At 61.8% G+C, this 17084-nt stretch overlaps 2 protein-coding genes and 1 long non-coding RNA gene across 4 annotated transcripts in view; all 3 read left to right on the forward strand.

Moving 5' to 3' along the window:
• The first annotated feature begins 1838 nt into the window (after positions 1 to 1838).
• LOC309820697 lies at positions 1839 to 5363 on the forward strand. Its single transcript, XR_014296538.1, has 4 exons — positions 1839 to 1988; positions 3614 to 3798; positions 4220 to 4429; positions 5117 to 5363. It is a non-coding gene; the product is annotated as an uncharacterized lncRNA (long non-coding RNA).
• A 2468-nt stretch (positions 5364 to 7831) lies between these two features.
• CIMAP1D (CIMAP1 family member D) lies at positions 7832 to 13379 on the forward strand (the record flags this gene model as incomplete). Of its 2 annotated transcripts, none has more annotated exons than XM_082652378.1 (4): positions 7832 to 7958; positions 8818 to 8967; positions 11529 to 11642; positions 12895 to 13379. In XM_082652378.1, 4 exons carry the CDS (start codon positions 7832 to 7834, stop codon positions 13377 to 13379), a joined length of 876 nt encoding a protein of 291 aa, XP_082508504.1. The 2 variants fall into 2 exon arrangements, with proteins under 2 accessions (XP_082508504.1, XP_082508505.1); XM_082652379.1 differs by having other exon boundaries at positions 8860 to 8967.
• A 2645-nt stretch (positions 13380 to 16024) lies between these two features.
• Positions 16025 to 17084, forward strand: part of SHC2 (SHC adaptor protein 2) — a gene marked incomplete at its 5' end in the record, with an annotated part of 29155 nt that continues 28095 nt past the window's right edge. The window contains one exon of the mRNA XM_082652188.1: positions 16025 to 16504. Within this exon, the coding sequence (XP_082508314.1) occupies positions 16025 to 16504 (480 nt within the window). The remainder of the gene's footprint in view (positions 16505 to 17084) is intronic.

A 17084-nucleotide genomic window follows, 5' to 3' on the forward strand; every position in this document is an offset into this window, starting at 1 on the left:
CTCTTCGTTGCGGAGCACGAGCTCTGGGCGCACAGGATTCAGGAGTTGTGGTATGTGGGCTCAGTAGCTGTGGCTCATGGGTTCTAGAGCACAGGCTCAGTAGTTGTGGTGCACGGGCTCAGTTGCTCCATGGCATGTGGGATCTTCTTGGACCAGGGCTTGAACCCGTGTCCCCTGCATTGGCAGGCAGATTCTTAACCACTGTGCCACAGGGAAGTCCTTTTTTTTTTTTTTTTTAATTTATTGATTTTTGGCTGCGTTGGGTCTTCGTTGCTGCGCGCGGGCTTTCTCTAGTTGCCGTGAGCGGGGACTACTCTTCGTTGCGGTGCGCAGGCTTCTCATTGACGTGGCCTCTCTTGTTGTGCAGCACGGGATCTAGGCTCGTGGGCTTCAGTAGTTGTGGCACGTGGGCTCAGTAGTTGCGGCTCGCGGGCTCTAGAGCGCAGGCTCAGTAGCTGTGGCACACGGGCTTAGCTGCTCCGCGGCATGTGGGATCTTCCCCAACCAGGTGTTCGAACCTGTGTCCCCTGCATTGGCAGGTGGATTCTTAACCACTGCGCCACCAGGGAAGCCCTAAAGCACCTTTTAAAAACTGATTTTCTGTTTACTGATGGCACCAGTTTCTCTTTCCGTTTTTTCTGTGTGGCCATTGGGACTCTCTCCAGTGTTGGCGGGGGCGGGGGGGGCTTGCATTGGCTTTGTGTCTGTGAGCACAGAATGGAAATGTTGGGGTCCTCCACCGGACCCCAGGCTGAGCCCTGGGACCCCTACTGTGCTGAGGGGTTAGGACAGTGGTTGTCACACTGTGGAGGCTCCCCGCATTGAGAGGCTGGGGCCAGGGAGCCACTCCACCCTCCACAGCGCCCGGAGAACCATTGCACCCCAGTGCCAGCAGTGCTGGGAACCTCAGAGGTTGGGAAACCCTGGGTGGCAGGCTGCTGATGGACGACTTGGCAGCCTCGGGGCGCCCTGCCTGGAGAGGGGGAGTGGTTGGGCTGGGGTCACCGTCGGCGCCCAGTGCGCAGACCCCTCAGGAAAGTTCTCTGCCCAAGGGGCCTGTTTCAAGCGCAGGGTCTGTACCTGTGACATGAGTGGGACCAGGAGGATCCGAGCCTTGCAGCGAGGTCTGGGTGATGGGGGGGGGTGTAAGTTCAGAGCCCAGTCAAGGTGGGGTTGGGGGTGGTTCTGCAGGGAGGGTGGGAAACTGGGGTGGTAGGGCTGCGCCTGGGTGTCTGGGGCAGGGCTCTGTGGGTGCTGGGTAGGGAATGGGGCCAAGGTCCAACATCCAAGGCTGAGACTGATCCAGGTAAGCTGGGTGCCCAGCAGGGTGAGGGTCAGGGTGGGGGCTGAGATCAAGGTCCTGCTGGGGCCAGGGGTCAGGGTCCTGCCGGGGCTGAGGGTCAGGGGTCGGGGCTGAGGGTCAGGGATCGGGGCTGAGGGTCAGGGTCCTTCCGGGGCTGAGGATCAGAGTCCTGCCGGGGCCGAAGGTTACGGGTCGGGGCTGATGGTCAGGGTCGGGCCGGGGTTGAGGGTCAGTGTCGGGCCGGACTGGTGCACCCACCGCGCCGCCGTCCCTGATGACGAGCTCCTCGGCCAGCAGGCCGCGGCGGTTCAGCTCGCCTCGGCCCCGGGAGGCGCCGCATCCTGCAGCCACTAAGGCAGGAGCGCCCGGGTCCCGGCTCCCGCCACCCGCGCGTACCGGCGTCTTCTGCGGCCGCCACGCGCTGCCGGACTACAAGTCCGGCCATGCCCCGGGCGCCAGGGTGGCGGTCCGGGGCGCGTTTCCCACAAGGCCGCGCGCAGCGCAGGGGCTCTCTAGCCCCGACTGGCCAACGAGGTGGCGCGGCCCTCGGGCCCGACTTGGAGGCTGGGGAGGGGGTGTCAGTCTGCGCGTAATTTAGGGCGAATGGCAGCGGCGTTGTGCCTCTTAAAGGTCCCGCCCCCAGTGCCCCTGCTGCGCCGGCATCGCCCGGGACCTGGACGGGGAGGTACGGGACAGAAGCCCCTGAGGCGGTTTGGGGTGGGTTCGGGGAAGCGGCGAGGCCGGGGGTCCTGTCCTCCACCCCGAACCGGAAGGCGCCGGCCCCGAGGAACGCACAGAGGAGCGTGGCCGGGCCTGGAGCCGCCCCTGCACCGCCGCGGCTGGGCCGTGGCGTCGGGGCTGCGGGGGCGTCTCAGCGGCCAGGGTGCGGTCGTGACGAGGGTCGTGTGTTGTGATGGAGTCCGTGCCAGGCGGCCAGAGTCCTGTTGCCCGGCCCAGGGTCACGGTGCTGGGGCCCTGAGTGTGTTCTCTAGCGCTGGGAGGATGGCTGAGGGTGGTTTTGTCTCAGGGGCCCTGATGAGGGTCACTCATTAAGACACAAATAGTTATTGAGCGCCCACCAGTTGCCAAATACTGTTCTCGGTGCCCGGGTGACAGCAGAGAGCAAAGTGGGCCGACCCTGCCCCGAGGGGCTTCCATTCTTATGGATGCGGGGCGGGGGCGGGAGCCAGGAGGCGTAAACATTAAGTATGATAAACAGGCGCAGTGTGCCTATAAATGTTGGACAGCTGGCACTTTAGGGCAAAAAGTCCTGCTCTGTAGCTTGTTTCATGCTGATTCCTGGGTGTAAATACTCCCACCGTGGCTGATGGGAGCTGCCAGCATGACGTCAACTTGCTAAGTCAGCTCTCATGAGCTCCAGCCCATCACTGTGCTCGGGACAAATGCTACGCTATGTTAGTGGGTGATAAATGCTGTGGGAAAAAGAAAAAGATGGAAGGGGGATTGGCAGTGTGGACATGGGGCAAGTTGTAGGATGAAGTTGGGTGGGCAGATGCGGAGGTTTGAGCAAAGACTTGGGGGAAGTGAAGAGAATTAGGAAGCATCTGTGTGGGAAGGAGTGTACCAGGTAGAAGGTACAGTGAGTGCAAAGGCCCTGCAGCTGGGAGGCCAGAGGGGCGGCCCTGGAGGGATGGATAAAGCCAGAGAGGGGAGAAAGGACCTGGTCGTGGTCGGGTAGGACTTTGTGGGCTCCAGGAAAGCCTGCTGAGACGCTCTCCAGCCCCCCCCCCCGATTCGAGCCCTTCCTTCCTCTGGACCTCGTGTGCTCATCCTCATAATGGGGACTCGGGCGGGCATGCAGCGGGGTACCCAGCAGAACAGGAGAGCTGCTGCCTCCCTGCTTGGCCTGGTCCCACGTGGAGAGCCGCTGCCGGCTCTTTCCCGGATGGAGGCAGGAGGGAAGCTGGCAGGTTCTCTGAGTCCTGATCCCTGGAAGAACAAGTCTTCCTTGTTAGCACCCCCGCCCCCGGAACAAAGGGGCAGGCGGCCACCGAGGCACGTGAGTCTGAGTCAGGCCCGGATAAGGGACAATTGCGAGGGCCCTGGGAGGTGGGAAGGGACAGATCTCAGGCCAGGAGGGCAGGGGGAAAGCTGGCACTGCATGGGGTGGTGGCCCCGCAAACACCTGGCCTGTGGCCCCCCCATGCCAGGGACAGAACAGCAGGCCATCCAGTAACCCAGCTTCCTGGGGTGCAAACTCACTTTTAGCTCCCGGATGGTTTTAGAGATGGGTGGGAGACCTCGGCTCAGCGCAGCAGTGTCAACAACCCCTCACCCCTTTCTTTTAAGGGTATTTGTGAGCCTGCTTTAGACTGGTGATGTGCTGGACCCCAGGACAGGACACACACAGCCTCCGCCTCTTCCTCTGCGTGTGTGTGTCAGGAGGGAGCAGGGCAGAATCGGACAGTAAACAACTAAGGAAAGCAACTGGAGCCCTCTTCTCAGTTGAGGTCAACTTCCTTCAGGAGACTCAGGTCGAAGCCATTCTTGACACCTCCCTTTCTCTTAATACTGACCACTGCTTCAAACCCTCCGGGGCTCCCACCTCCCTCGGGGTAAAAGGCAAGGTGCCTCTGAACCCACAGGGCCCATAGATAACCAACAACCCACCCTGTCAGCTGGCTGACCAGGTGTCTCTGTGCATGTCCCACGGAGTCCCAAGCCCACAATCCCAAGACTGAACTCATGGTCTTGTAAACCCTGCCCCCCCTGCCTCTGCGACCTCCCAGGTACCTGCAGCTCCGTTCTTTGAGGTGAGCAGACCAAATCCTGGAGGCTCGTGGCTCCCTCCCTGCCTCCATCAAATCTGCCTGCAAACCCTGTTGGTTCTAGTTTTAAAGTAGACCCAGGGCTTCCCTGGTGGCGCAGCGGTTAAGAATCTGCCTGCCAATGCAGGGGACACGGGTTCGAGCCCTGGTCTGGGAAGATCCCACAAGCTGTGGAGCAGCTAAGCCCGTGCACCACAACTATTGAAGCCCGCGCGCCTAGAGCCCGTGCTCTGCAACAAGAGAAGCCACCGCAATGAGAAGCCCGACCACCGCAACAAAGAGTAGCTCCCACTCGCTGCAACGAGGACCCAAGGCGGCCACACACACACACACAAAAGTAGACCCAGAACTCACCTGCTTCTCGCTCCCTCCTGCTGCATCCCAGCTAAGCTGGCCCCACAGTTCTTCGGCCCGCAATTCCCCACTATCCTCCCTGACAACCCCCGTCCCTCCCCCGCATCTCCTCCACCCCACCCTTCCCAGACCCCCGCAGTCCCCTCCGCCCCGGCTCCCGGTGCCGCCCACGGCCTGTTCTCCCCAAAGCCGCCAGAGGGCGCCTGTGAGCAGCGAGTCCGCGTCCCTGCTCTGCCCGCCGCCCTGGGCGGGGGGGGGGGGGGGGGGGGTCCCGCGTCCCTCCGGGTGAGAGCCGAGCTCTCCGCGCCCCCGGGTCCTGCACCACCCGACCCACCCCGTTCCCTCCTGCCCTCACCTCCTTCCTCTCCCCCTCGCTCATTCCATTCCAACCGCCACGGGCCTCCCCGCGGTCCCTCCCACACGCCGGGCGCAATGCTGTCCCAGGGCCTTTGTTCCGGCGGTGCCCCTGCCAGGTGCGCCCTCTCCCCAGGTCTCCCCTGCTCTCTCCTCCAGTGACACCTGCTCAGTGAGGCTTCCGCAGCTGCACTCCCCACACCTCCGGCCCCTCCTTGCTATTTGCCGTTAACACCTGCAGACTTACTTGCCTGCCTCTCTCCATAAAAAGGGGAGGAAAGGAGTTTATGGTTTTTGTTCACCCCTGTTTCCCCAGTACCTGAAAGTGCCTGACGCACAGCTGAATCCTGGTTGAAGCAGTAACTGTGATAAGGGCTGAAACTGGTGGAGCGCCGGCTGTATCCAGGCATCGGCTCGGCTCTGCAGTCTTCCCCAGACACTGCCCGCACCTCGGCCTTGTGGCTGGGCCTGAGCCCTGCTCTCACGCCCAGCTAGGCTTCCTACTACTAGTTCTGTGATTTGCCCTCTGCTGCCCCTGTGTCAGTTCGGATTAAAACACGGCTCTTTGCATCTGCTTTGAGCTAACTGGCATCTCAGCTCACCTGGTGGAGTGAAGATTTCTGGGCTGGAGTTGCAGAGACAAGTGAGCCAGTAGTGGGGGGGCCGGTGGGCTGGGGTTGCCGAGTTCAGGCGGGGAGGGGGCTGGGCCTGGAGGTCCCCAGAGCACCCTTCCCAGCTCAGGTTGCTGGTCCAGTCTATCCCTCCCACCCCGCACTCCGTGTTAGCCCCTGGTTCTTTCCTAGGGCACAGAGGGGAAATGGAATCTGAATGTAGGGTCTCATCTCTGGGACTGTAACACAGAGAGGAAACAGTGGGGGCCGAATCCTGACTGGAACCAGTGTCTCTAGCTGTCTTCACTCCAGGGCTGGCTGATGGAGCCTGGGCTGGGGGCCCCAGGCATGGGGAGGGCTGGGGTCCTTCCTCTGCCTGCCCTGGGCCCCAGAGGCTGACCTCAGTGGGGTGTCCCTGGGCTCCTGCAAGTCTGGCCAGTGTGGGTCAATGGGAGGCGCTAACAGGCAGAAGGAGAGGGAGGTGGGGTATTTATCCCCCATCTCCCTCCTCAGCGCCCGCTTCTGTCCATGGCTCTGGAGTTTGTGAGCTTCTGGAAAGAAGCGCGTAGCTTGTCCAGTGTTGGGGCCCACAGGTGACTGAGGATGGAGCTGGCTGTGGGCTGATCTGCAGAACGTGCATCCCAGGGGGAGGGTGGGCAGGTAGAGTCCCAGAGGTTCCCACCCAAGGAGCAGGAAGCCGGCTGATGTGGCCACAGAGGTGTGGACCAGGGCTGAGTAGTAGGAGTCCGGGGCAGGTGGAAGTGGGGGTGAGACCGTGCGGGGCCTTGTGTGACAGGGAGGGCTTGGATTTTATCCTTAGGGCGACGGGAATCCAGAGGATTTCAGCACTTCCAGAAAGCTGAGCGGGAATTAGAACCCGGGAGAAGCCCTTGACCCTAAGCTTTGCTCTAAAACCCGAGTCAAGGGTCCGTGCCTGTCGCTCTCCCTGCCGAGCGTCATCTCCCCTCCTGTGACCACAGAGGGGTCAGCATCAGTACCTCTTACGAGATGCTGGGTTAATTAAACACGATGATGCCGGCGCAGAAAGCGCCTCAGGTGCCTCTCAGCAAAGGGCCTTTTTCTGGCTTCACACGGACCGCGTTACCCCTGCCCGTCCTCCGTTCCCAATGTTGGGATTGGTTCACCTCGTTGGTTTCTTGATCAGTCCAGCTGGAGCCTTATCAAATTTGTTGATCCTTTCAAAGAGCCAGCTTTTTTGGTAGGGGGCTTTGTGAATTCTTTCTACAGTTTTCTAGGTCATTGGTTTTAAGATCTTCTTTTCCAATATACGTTTTATGACCTTTGACACAGACTATGACTTTTTGATTAAAAAGTTAAAAAATTACAGAATGCATGAAAAATACGTTGTGGAATGAATGGTACGGTATGTGAATTGTAACTCAATACAGCTGGTAACACATGGCAGTGCTAAAGGGGCTGACAACACAACAACAAACCAGGATGCCAGGAAGAGACAGGAATGTGAATTCTCTTCAGACAGGTTTCCCCGAGCCCCGTCTTGGAGCCTGACACAGTGGTAGCCCTCGGTGCCGCCAAGGAAATAAACTCTGCATTAGGATGGAGTAAATCCCTGTTGGCTTCTGGAAGGCAGGGGCCTGTCCCGGAGGACCACTGCCGCCTCCTTGCCGTCCTAGCTCCTGCCCGGGGCCTCAGCACAGCCCTTCCCTATCCTGAAATGCTGTTCCCTCACCTTCTCACCGCAGTGACCTCTCATCCTGCCCCTGCCCTGCTGTATGTTTGCAGGACATTTAGCCTTCGAACATACGGTGTGCTCATTTATACATTTATCGCTTATTTCCTCTCTCCCCTCGCGAAAACATCAACTCCTCGTCTGCCTGTTTCCATCGTGTCCCACCAACCCAAACAGAAACTAGTACACAGTAGGCGCCCAATAAGTCCTTCCTGGATGAAGGAAGGAGGGGAGGAAGCAGCTCCCAGAGTGGCGACCTTGGACCGTGCCTCAGTTTCCTTAGTTGTAGAAATGGGGCCAGGCCGCCCATGACCTCACCTGTCCCTCCTGCCACCAGGCTGTGGGTGTCCTGTTTGCAGCTCCGGCTCCCCAGGGCCTGCTCTGGCCTGGGCTGCCCAGCTCAGCTGGCTCCCGGGGGACTGGCTCTGCTGACACCGGATTCTTTCCTGGACCATCCAGCTACCTGGCCGACACTCGATCCTGGCCCCACTTCCAGGCCAGTGACCGCTGGCCAGCCTGCTCGGGCCAGGGCCCCAGACTCCCTGCCGACAGACAAGGGGCCGTCTGTGCCGTCTGGAGGGTGTGGTTGCCCGGGGCTCTGCGAACCCCGCAGAAGCCGCCAGGATCCGGGAAGGTGTCGGCACCTGTAGCCCAGAGCTGCGTGGCCAAGAAGCTGACACCAGGAGCCCCGGACCCGCCCCTGCCCACCATGGGGACCCTCCCCTGCGACCCTGCTCCACGGCTGACTCCGGTGGCCCTGGGCCGGCGGACCACCGACTGCCAAATCCCGGAGACTGGTCTGAGGAGGACCTGCGGGGTAGCCCCCTTGGAGAACGGTAGGTGGGCGAGGGGGCCGTGGTGGTGGGACCCTTCCCTGCTCCAGTGCCCCCCACTGGGGTGTCTGGAATGTGTGGGAGCCTGGCTGGAGCAGGCAGTCTCTAGGCCCCTGTGCTTCCCCGAACCTCAGTTTTCCTTCCCGCAGTATGGGTGTGAATGTGGCATTCCTGAGGGCCCGTGAGTTGAGTGTCTTAAAGGCCAGGCACCTTTCCCGGTGCTGAGGGTACAGTGGTCAAGAGAGCAGCAGAGGCCCCGTGGGGGGACGGACACGAGGAAAAACAAGCAAAAAGCCTTTGCAGTGTATTCACTGGTGATAATTGTCTCAGAGAGAGCAGCAGAACCTGGGAGCCTGTGCAGCGGTCCGTGGGGGAGCTGAGCCTCCCTAACTCTGACACTGACCCTGGGATCTCCGTTCCGCCTCGGCCCTGCCACAGTTTCTCCATCTGTAGCAAAGCCGCTGGAGTCAGATTCCGTGGCCTATGTAGCACGGACATTCTTGCAGAGGCCACCAAACGTTGCAACTGTGACAGTGTATCTCTGTGTCCAGGGGTCAGTTTCCCAGCTGTGACAGTGTATCTCTGTGTCCAGGGGTCAGTTTCCCCACCTGTGACTGCGTATCTCTGCGTCTGGGGCTCAGTTTCCCACCTGTGACTGTGTATCTGTGTGTCTGGGCCTCAGCGGTCCCAGGGTGCCCCAGCCCTGCAGCCCCGCCCTCCTGTAACTCCTGTGACTCACAAAGCCCCTGCCACTCCCCCCACCACCCCGGCAACTGCTACTCCCACACCCCTGCTGTGGAGACTGGCTGGGAGGCCAGGTGGGGGCTCAGGGGCTGGTCCCCTGTCTCCTCCCATCTCTTAGGGTGCATGGCCCCAGGCCGTGATCCTCAGGCTTTGGTCGCAGGCTCCGGGCCAGGCTTGTACGCCCTGCCGTCCACCGTCGGCTACATCAACCACGACTGCACCAGGGTGGCTGGTCCTGCCTACTCGCTCTTCCGGAGGCCCAGCGAGGGTAAGGCCGGTGTGGGAGAGGTGGGCCTCCAATCTCCCACCCAGAGTATTTCCTCACCCCCTTAGATCCAAGCTCTCATTCAGTCAGGCAGGAAGCCGGGACAGTGTGCAACGTAACCCCCGCTGTGTGTCCTCAGGAAACCTGCTGTGCTTCTCTGGTCCCTTGTTTCCTTATGGAAGGGGAGTAGTGTGTGGTTTTGCAGGGCATTTGCAAATTCCTTGCTGCTTGACTTGGGCAAGCTGTGTCTGTTTCCCCCTCTGTAAACAATGACGGTACAGTCCTTACCGAGTTGCGGTCAGGATTAAATACACCTTGGATGTCTGGAGACGTTCATTAAGTGAGGATTGGATGCCTTCAAAGTGGCTACAGCAGTGCCTGGTCTCCAGTCAGAGCTCCACAAAGAAGGGTTGTGGGTGTGAGTGCCGCCTCAGGTCCTCAGTCAGCGGGATGGGGGCTCCTGGGCCGTGATGTCCCACGGGGCGTGGGGAGGGTGGAAGGAGAATCCTTCGTGTTTGGACAGGAAAGGTTGGCGAGACAGCAGGCTGTGCGGCTGGCCTGGTCCGTGGGCCACCCCGCCTCTGTGATGTCCACTTTCCTCCTGGCCAGAAGGAGTGCGACAGGGTGTCAGTGAGCATTGGATGCAGTGATGGGGCGGACACAGGGCCCCAGCTATAGCCAGCGGCCCATTGTGTGGATGGCGTCACTGCCATGTACCCACAAGCCTGTGCCTTCATGGCGTTGCCCACCCGCTCCTTCACCCACTTGCTAGAGCGCTCGGGGTCCCGAGTGGGCTGGGCTGGGGGCTGGAAGGGTCCTTGCTCTGTGGGGACTTTGCTTCCTGTGGACAGAGGCTTGTTGGGAGGTGCGGCGCCAGCAGCCTCTTCTCAGCCTTCAGAATCAGCAACAATCCCAAACCAAAGTGAGAGAAAACTCAGGAAGCTGCGAGTGGCCCCAGAAGGCAAAGGAGGGAATCAGCGTCACATCTGTCACTAGGAAGGATCAAGAACCGAGCCTATGGCCCAGAGCAACCTGGGTTGCCAGGTTCTAATCCCAGTTACAGGACCCATCCTGGGACAGAGAGACAGATAGGCTGGGGGGTCGGGGGTAGTGGTGGTTACTGTAGACTTTGCTGAGTGCCCAGGGAAGACTTCTGGGAGGTGGAGGCATGGGATCTGGGCTTTGTAGGATGAGTAGGAGTTTGGTGGAGTCCCCTGGAGAAGAAGGGGACTCCAGGCAGAGCTTGCAGCATAGGCATCGAGGTGGGAAATGCCATGAGTTGGACTGTGCTCATTTGTCATGAACATGCTTCACGTGTGTGTACCGTGTCATGTGTGCACACATACGCATAGTACTTAAACCAGTTGATCCTTGTCAGACCTACTGCTCTTAGATGCATGTGCATTTATCCTGGAGTGGGCTTGTAGACGGTAACAATGGCAATCACAGTAACTGGTCCCAATTTTTTTTTTTTTTTTGAACGCGTTGGGTGTTCATTGCTGTGCGCGGGCTTTCTCTAGTTGCAGCGAGCGGGGGCTACTCTTCATTGCGGTGCGTGGGCTTCTCATTGCAGTGGCTTCTCTTGTTGCAGAGCACGGGCTCTAGGCGCGCAGGCTTCAGTAGTTGTGGCACGAGGGCTCAGTAGTTGTGGCTCGCGGGCTCTAGAGCACAGGCTGAGTAGTTGTGGCACACGGACTTAGTTGCTCCGCGGCATGTGGGATCTTCCCGGATGAGGGATCGAACCCATGTCCCCTGCATTGGCAGGTGGATTCTTAACCACTGCACCACCAGGGAAGTCCCATTTTTTTTTTTTAAGTCGGTGCATGTTTTCCACTTTCTTTTTTTAAAAAAAAATCTATTTATTTATTTATTTATTACTTATTTGGCTGTGCCGGGTCTTAGTTGCAGCACTTGGGATCTCTGTTGTGGCATGCAGGATCCTTTAGTTGTGGCGTGCGGGATCTACTTCCCTGAGCAGGGATGGAACCCGGGCCCCCTGCATTGGGAGTGTGGAGTCTTAGCCACCGGACCACCACAGAAGTCCCGTGCCAATTATTAAGCACCCGGCGCCGGACCACCCCCTTCCGTGGACCATCTCAGTGTCCATCTTCACATCCTGCTAGTGTGAAGAGGAGGCTGACCTGGGCGAAGAGCTTCCCCAGGACCTGGCTCTCAGAGCCCGACACAAGCCCTTCCCTCAGGTTGGCCACCCGCAGGCTAAGCCCAGGCCCTGGAAGGGCTCTCCTTGGACCCTTACTCGGGCCTGGTTCTCTCACTCTACACAGAATTCTAATGGTCCAGGAGCTGGTCCCCTAGCCCCTGGCAGAGGACAGGTCAGGGGTGGGGCACAGCAAACGGGACAGCTTTGATTACAGGCGCACAGACGGTCAGCAAGACCCAGGCCCCCCAGGTCAGGGCAACCATACCTCAGTGGACTGAGTCCCTGCCCTCCAAGATGGGGCCAGGGGCCTCGGGGGGTGGGAGTGCCTCAGGGTTAAGCAGGGCACCGAGTAGGCGGTGGGGTCATTGGAGGCGCCCTTAGGACCCTGGGCTCCTCTCCCCAGCATCTCCACAGGAGACCAGCCCTGGGCCGGTCTACTTCCTGGACCCGAAAGTCACCCGCTTTGGCCGCAGCTGCACCCCTGCCTACTCCATGCAGGGCCGGGGCAAGTCTCGGGGTGAGTATCTGACCTGTGCTGCCCTACCAGGACCCTGCCCCTTCAGGCCCTCAGTGAATCTCGTGCCTCCGTACTCTTCTCCCCTCCCACCCCCGAGTTCTCAGACCTTCAGTGTCTTTGGAATGACAAAATCCAGTGGACTCAGAAGAGGGGCCAGGGGCTCTGAGAGAACCTGAATGGGTGAAGTGGCCCAGGGTGATGTGATCTTGGGCACATATGGCCAAGGGTGCCACAAGGGCAGCTGGAGCTCACCCTCGGCATCAGGAGACAATAGGGTACAGTGGGGACTGTGGCAAATGCAACCATCCCCTTCGCGGGCTCCAGACAGCTCCCTCTCACCTAGAGCGCATCTCCCATCCACCCACCCTTTCATCTTTGACCTACCACACAGCTACTTGTCCACCACTGATCCATCGATCCATCCATTCATACATTCGCCCATCTATCTACTCACCAACCTACCCACCCATCCACCTATTCATCATCTAATCCACCCACCCACCCACCCACCCATGATCCACCCATCCACGCACCCACCCATCCACCCATCCACGACCCACTCGTCCGTCCACCCACCCATCCACCCATCCACGATCCACTCATCCAACCACCCACCCACCCACCCATCCACATCCACTAATTCATCCACCCACCCGCCCACCCATCCACCCATGATCCACTCGTCCATCCACCCATCCATCCACAAGCTATCGATCCAGCTACAACTCCCTGAATCCATCATCTACTCATTCACCCCTCATCCACCCACTCACTACCCACCCTTCTACTCACCCATCCACTCCAACATGTACTAAGCCCATTGCTGAGAGTTGAAGTAGATTTGACACGTCCTTGCTTTTTGTGAGACCCCAGCCTGGTGTGGTTAGATCCAGGTGGGGACCATCTCACCTCAGTGTGGCCATGTCTGGAGAGGCGGAGAGACCCACCCCAGGGGGATCTCAGGAAGGGCTGTGAGGGCTCTGCTTAGGAGGGTGCGGGGAAGGCAGCAGGGAGGAGGGGCCTTTCGCACTGTCTTGGAGGAGGGAAAGCAACTCCTGGGCGGTGGGAATGGGGAATGGGAGGCATTCCTGGCAGAGGGTTGAGCTTGGGCAAAGGCCAGAGGCTTGAAAGAGAACAGAGGGAGGTTGGGCTCTGTGAGCTCCATGACGCATGTGGCGACGGGGAGCCACGCCAGGTCCTTGAGGAGCTGAGGACCCTGTCCATTGCCAACCTTCCTGCCCCATTCTTACAGATCTGGAGGTGACGCCCGGCCCTGGGGCCTACAGCCCAGAGAAGGTGGCCCCCACGCGCCAGCGGACACCCCCAGCTTTCACCCTGGGCTCCCGCATCCGCCCGCGGCCCCTGGACACCTCAGTCCCTGCCCCCAACACCTACACCCTGCCTTCCCTCTGGGGCTCCCAGATCTTCACCAAGCCCAGCAGCCCAAGCTACACGGCAGCAGGCCGCACGCCCCCCGTCCGACCCCCGCAGGACCCCACTGAGATACCGGGTCCAGGCCAGTATGATAGCCCGGACCCCAACGCCTACCGTCAGCGCCGGCCGGCCTTCACCATGCTGGGGCGGCCCCGAGCCCCGCGCCCCCCGGATGAGACGCCTGGCCCCGGCACCCACAGCCCCGAGCAGGTCACCATGACCAAGGCCAGGGCCCCGGCATTCACCATGGGCATCCGCCACTCCAAACGGGCCACCACCATGGCCGTGGACACCGCACCCTGATGCCCTTGGGGGACAGGACGCCTGGCCTGGGCTGAGCCTCAGTTTCCCATGCTGTGAAGTGGGGTGTGGGCAGGTGGTGGGCATGCCTAGAAGCCAGGGTGGGGGGAAGGTGCCTCCTTTCTTCCTGTTCTCTGAACCGTCTGAGGTCCTTCTAGGCCACCTGCTTTCTCCAGTCCCGGGGGGGCTGTGACCCCGTGGTCCCGACAGGGAGAGCCTCCTTCCAGCGTCCCAGTTTCTTCTCTCCGGGTCACACCAGGCCAGGTCAGGCCAGGCCAGGTGGAAAAAGGGACACTCTGGTCCTCTCGAGCTGTTGGCTGGAGGCACGGCTTCCTGTGTCCTAGAACTCAGTGTCTGCCTGCTAGGGCCTGGGTCCCCAGCACAGCTTGGGTTTCTGCCAAACTTGGGCTCATTCCTGCTACTCATGGAAGCACTGAATTCAGCCCCGAATCAGGCTGGAAACAGCCCTGCTGCCCCTTCACACCCTCTAGCTGCTTGCCAATAAATCCCCGTGGCACCAGGAGCTGTCCGCATCACACACACGTTGTCTGTTCATGTCACGGGAAGGAAACCCAAACACTGCTCTCGAGATCCAGACCCCCAACTCTGCAGCCCCTGGGGATCTGGATGGGACCAGAGACAGGATCCAGGGGTACAGGAAGCGAGAGGTGGGGCCACGGCTTTGAGTGGGGGGAGCTAGCCAGGTAGGCTTCTTGGAAGAAGGGACACTGAAGCTGGGCTTTGAAGGATGCATAGGAATTTGATGGAGTCTAACATTTGCCATCAGTAGGTTCCTACCGTGTTCCGGATATCGATAAGATCATCTCACAGTGACTCAGGAGGCAGGTCATGTTTACCAAGGGGAAACAGGGCTTCAGGGAGTTTGGACACTTGTCTGAGGGCACTGAGAGTGTGTGTCCTTCTGATGCCAGGATGTAAATCCTGCCCTTTGGGCTCTGTTCCTGCCGCTCTTTCCCAGGGACGGGAAGGAAACACGTGGATGGAGTCCTATAACCGAACCCTCCATGGGATGACACGTTATAAACCCCAGCCCAGAAAGACCCTAACCCAGGAGCTTGGGAGGGACACAGACTGCATGCACCTCGACTCCCTGGAGGAGAAGACACGGAGCGGGGGGTGGGGTGGGGTGGGGTGGGGGTGGGCGCAGTAGGCAGGACCTAGAGGGCTCCTGGAGTGGGGGTCAGCTCTCTCCCCCCAGCCTGGGGTGCCAAACTTGAACACACACCCTTCACCCAACTAGGTGGACACATACCAGGACCCCCTACACACACACCTGGGCGGGAACCCAGACTCCCTCCTCTCTCTCCCTCTCCCCACCCCCCACACCTGGACACACACACGGTCACATCCGCACACAATATACATACAACCCAACCCTCACACAGCCCACAAGTTTGTGGTCCACAACAGACACAGAGCGCACAGAGTCCAGGTGGGGGCTCCAGACCCCGTCAAACGTCACCCCCCGACACCGACCCAAGGCCACACTGTCCCCGCCCGCTCCTCGCGGACCGCAGGCGCACAATGGCTCCCTAGGCGAGAGGCTGGGGCCTCGGGCATCGCAGCCCCCGGTCCAGCCCGCCGGCCAATGACGGCCGCGCGCGCCCCTCCCGCCAGCCCCCATCGCCGCCTCCTCCCCAGCCCGCGGGAGGCGGCCGCGCGGTGATCTCACCGCTCTGATTTATCGATCCGACCCCTAGCGGCCTCGCCCCTCCTTCCCTTCCATTGCCACCTGCCCCGGCCCCGGCCTCTCCCTTTGTTTCCCGGCAGCCGGCCCTGCCTGGGGCGGGGTTGGAGGGGGAGGGGAGGGGATCGGCCAGCCCCGGGCTGGGAGGCTGGGTCCTGGGGTGACCGAGACCGTCCGCTCCCCGGTGCAGAGGCGGCAACCCTTGAGGCCTTGGCGGACGGACAAGCCGGCAGGCCTGGGAGGCTCAGGCCCTGGAGTTCAGTTGAGTTGATGCCGGACGGGGCCCCCCAGAAATGGAGGAGGAGCCCGTGACCCTCCGGCCCGCGCCCCTGGCTTACAGCCGGGGAAAGTGAGGCCCAGGGCAAGGCAGCGTAGGGCCCGAGTCTGCGCTGCGTGTCTTCGGGCGCACACCCCTTCCCCTCTCGGAGCCTCAGTTCCCCTGTCAGGATATAAAGCAGGGCCTGATTTTCAAGTACTTCCGGCAGGAACAGAGGAGCTAAGCTTAGGGGCTGGGGCGCTCTCCTTCCTTGACCGCGCCTCCGCCCCCTCCAGACCTCAGTTTCCCGACGGCGAGAAGGGAAGACAGGAAGTGATTTATAAGTCTCTCCCGCCTCTGTGCTTCTAGGAACTCGGGCGACGGGTGGGGGGCGAAGTGAGGGGTCGCTGCCCCGGCCCTGGGTTCGAAACTTCGCTCCCTCCCTGGCTGCCGGACCCGAGTCAGCGCTCGTGCCCTCGGCGGGCCTCAGTTTCCCCAGCCTCCCCGCCGGGCACCGGGGCGCCAAGGGCCGGGGGTCCCAGGGGCGCAGCCCCCCGCGGCTGCGCGCTGGGCCGGACGGATGACATCACCGGGCCGGGGGCGGGGAGCGAGCGGGAGGGAGCGGGAGGGCCTCCTCCGCGCCAGGCTCAGCGCCCGGTCGGGCTCGGTCGGGCGGCCGCGGCCATGACGCAGGGTCCGGGCGGGCGCGCGGCCCCCCCGCCCCCCGCACCCCCGGAGCCTGAGGCGCCCACCACCTTCTGCGCGCTGCTGCCGCGCATGCCGCAGTGGAAGTTCGCGGCCCCAGCCGGCTTCCTGGGCCGCGGCCCGGCGGCGGCGCGGGCTGCGGGGGGCGCGGGGGCGGCGGGGGGAGCCGAGCCCGAGCCCGAGCCCGAGCCGGCCGGCTCGGCCGGCGTCCCGGCGCTGGCGGCGGCGGTCCTGGGCGCCTGCGAGCCGCGCTGCACCGCGCCCTGCCCCCTGCCTGCGCTCAGCCGCTGCCGGGCTGCCGGGGCGCGGGGGTCGCGGGGCGCGCGGGGGGCACCCGGGCCCCCGGACTCCGCCGCCGACGAGTGGATCCGCAAAGGCAGCTTCATCCACAAGCCGGCGCACGGCTGGCTACACCCGGACGCCAGGGTCCTGGGGCCCGGGGTCTCCTACATCGTTCGGGTGAGTGGGCCGGCGCGACCCTGAGATCCCATCCTCCCCGGAGCCCCAGCCTGGGCACAGGGGCTCCCATCCCCCACTTCTTTCTCTGGGACACTCTGGACCCCGAGAGCCAGGTCTCTTTCCGTCCCTCCTTCTCTCCCCATCACCCTAGACCCCCATCGCCAGCCCGCGCTCAGCGGGCCGCCCCCACTCGGGAGGCGCTGGGGTCCAGGTTCCCACGGCGTCACGTGGGGAGGGGCGGGGAGAGGGCGGCTGGTGGGAGGGGGGCACGCATGCGCGGGTTCAGCGGAGCCCCCGTTCCGTTGGCCACCGTCTGCGGGGGGGGGGGGAGGATGCGGGTGGGGGCGTCCTGATACCCAGACCCCCACTGAAACCTCCTTCCCAGACTACAGAACCGGAGACCTTGGCCTGAGGTGGGGCGCAGAAAGGCCGGGCCCCGCTAGGCCCCAGGATTCGAGATGTGAGACTCCGGGAACTTGGAAGGTGCTGTAAGGGAACAGGTCTTCATTTGTCCTGGTTTTATTATGAACCTTTTGGACGTACGGAGACGTGGGCCGTTGGCCGGCCCGTACTAGCACCC

This window comes from Grampus griseus (assembly GCF_964374135.1).
Source record: "Grampus griseus genome assembly, chromosome: 3".
Lineage (NCBI taxonomy): Eukaryota > Metazoa > Chordata > Mammalia > Artiodactyla > Delphinidae > Grampus > Grampus griseus.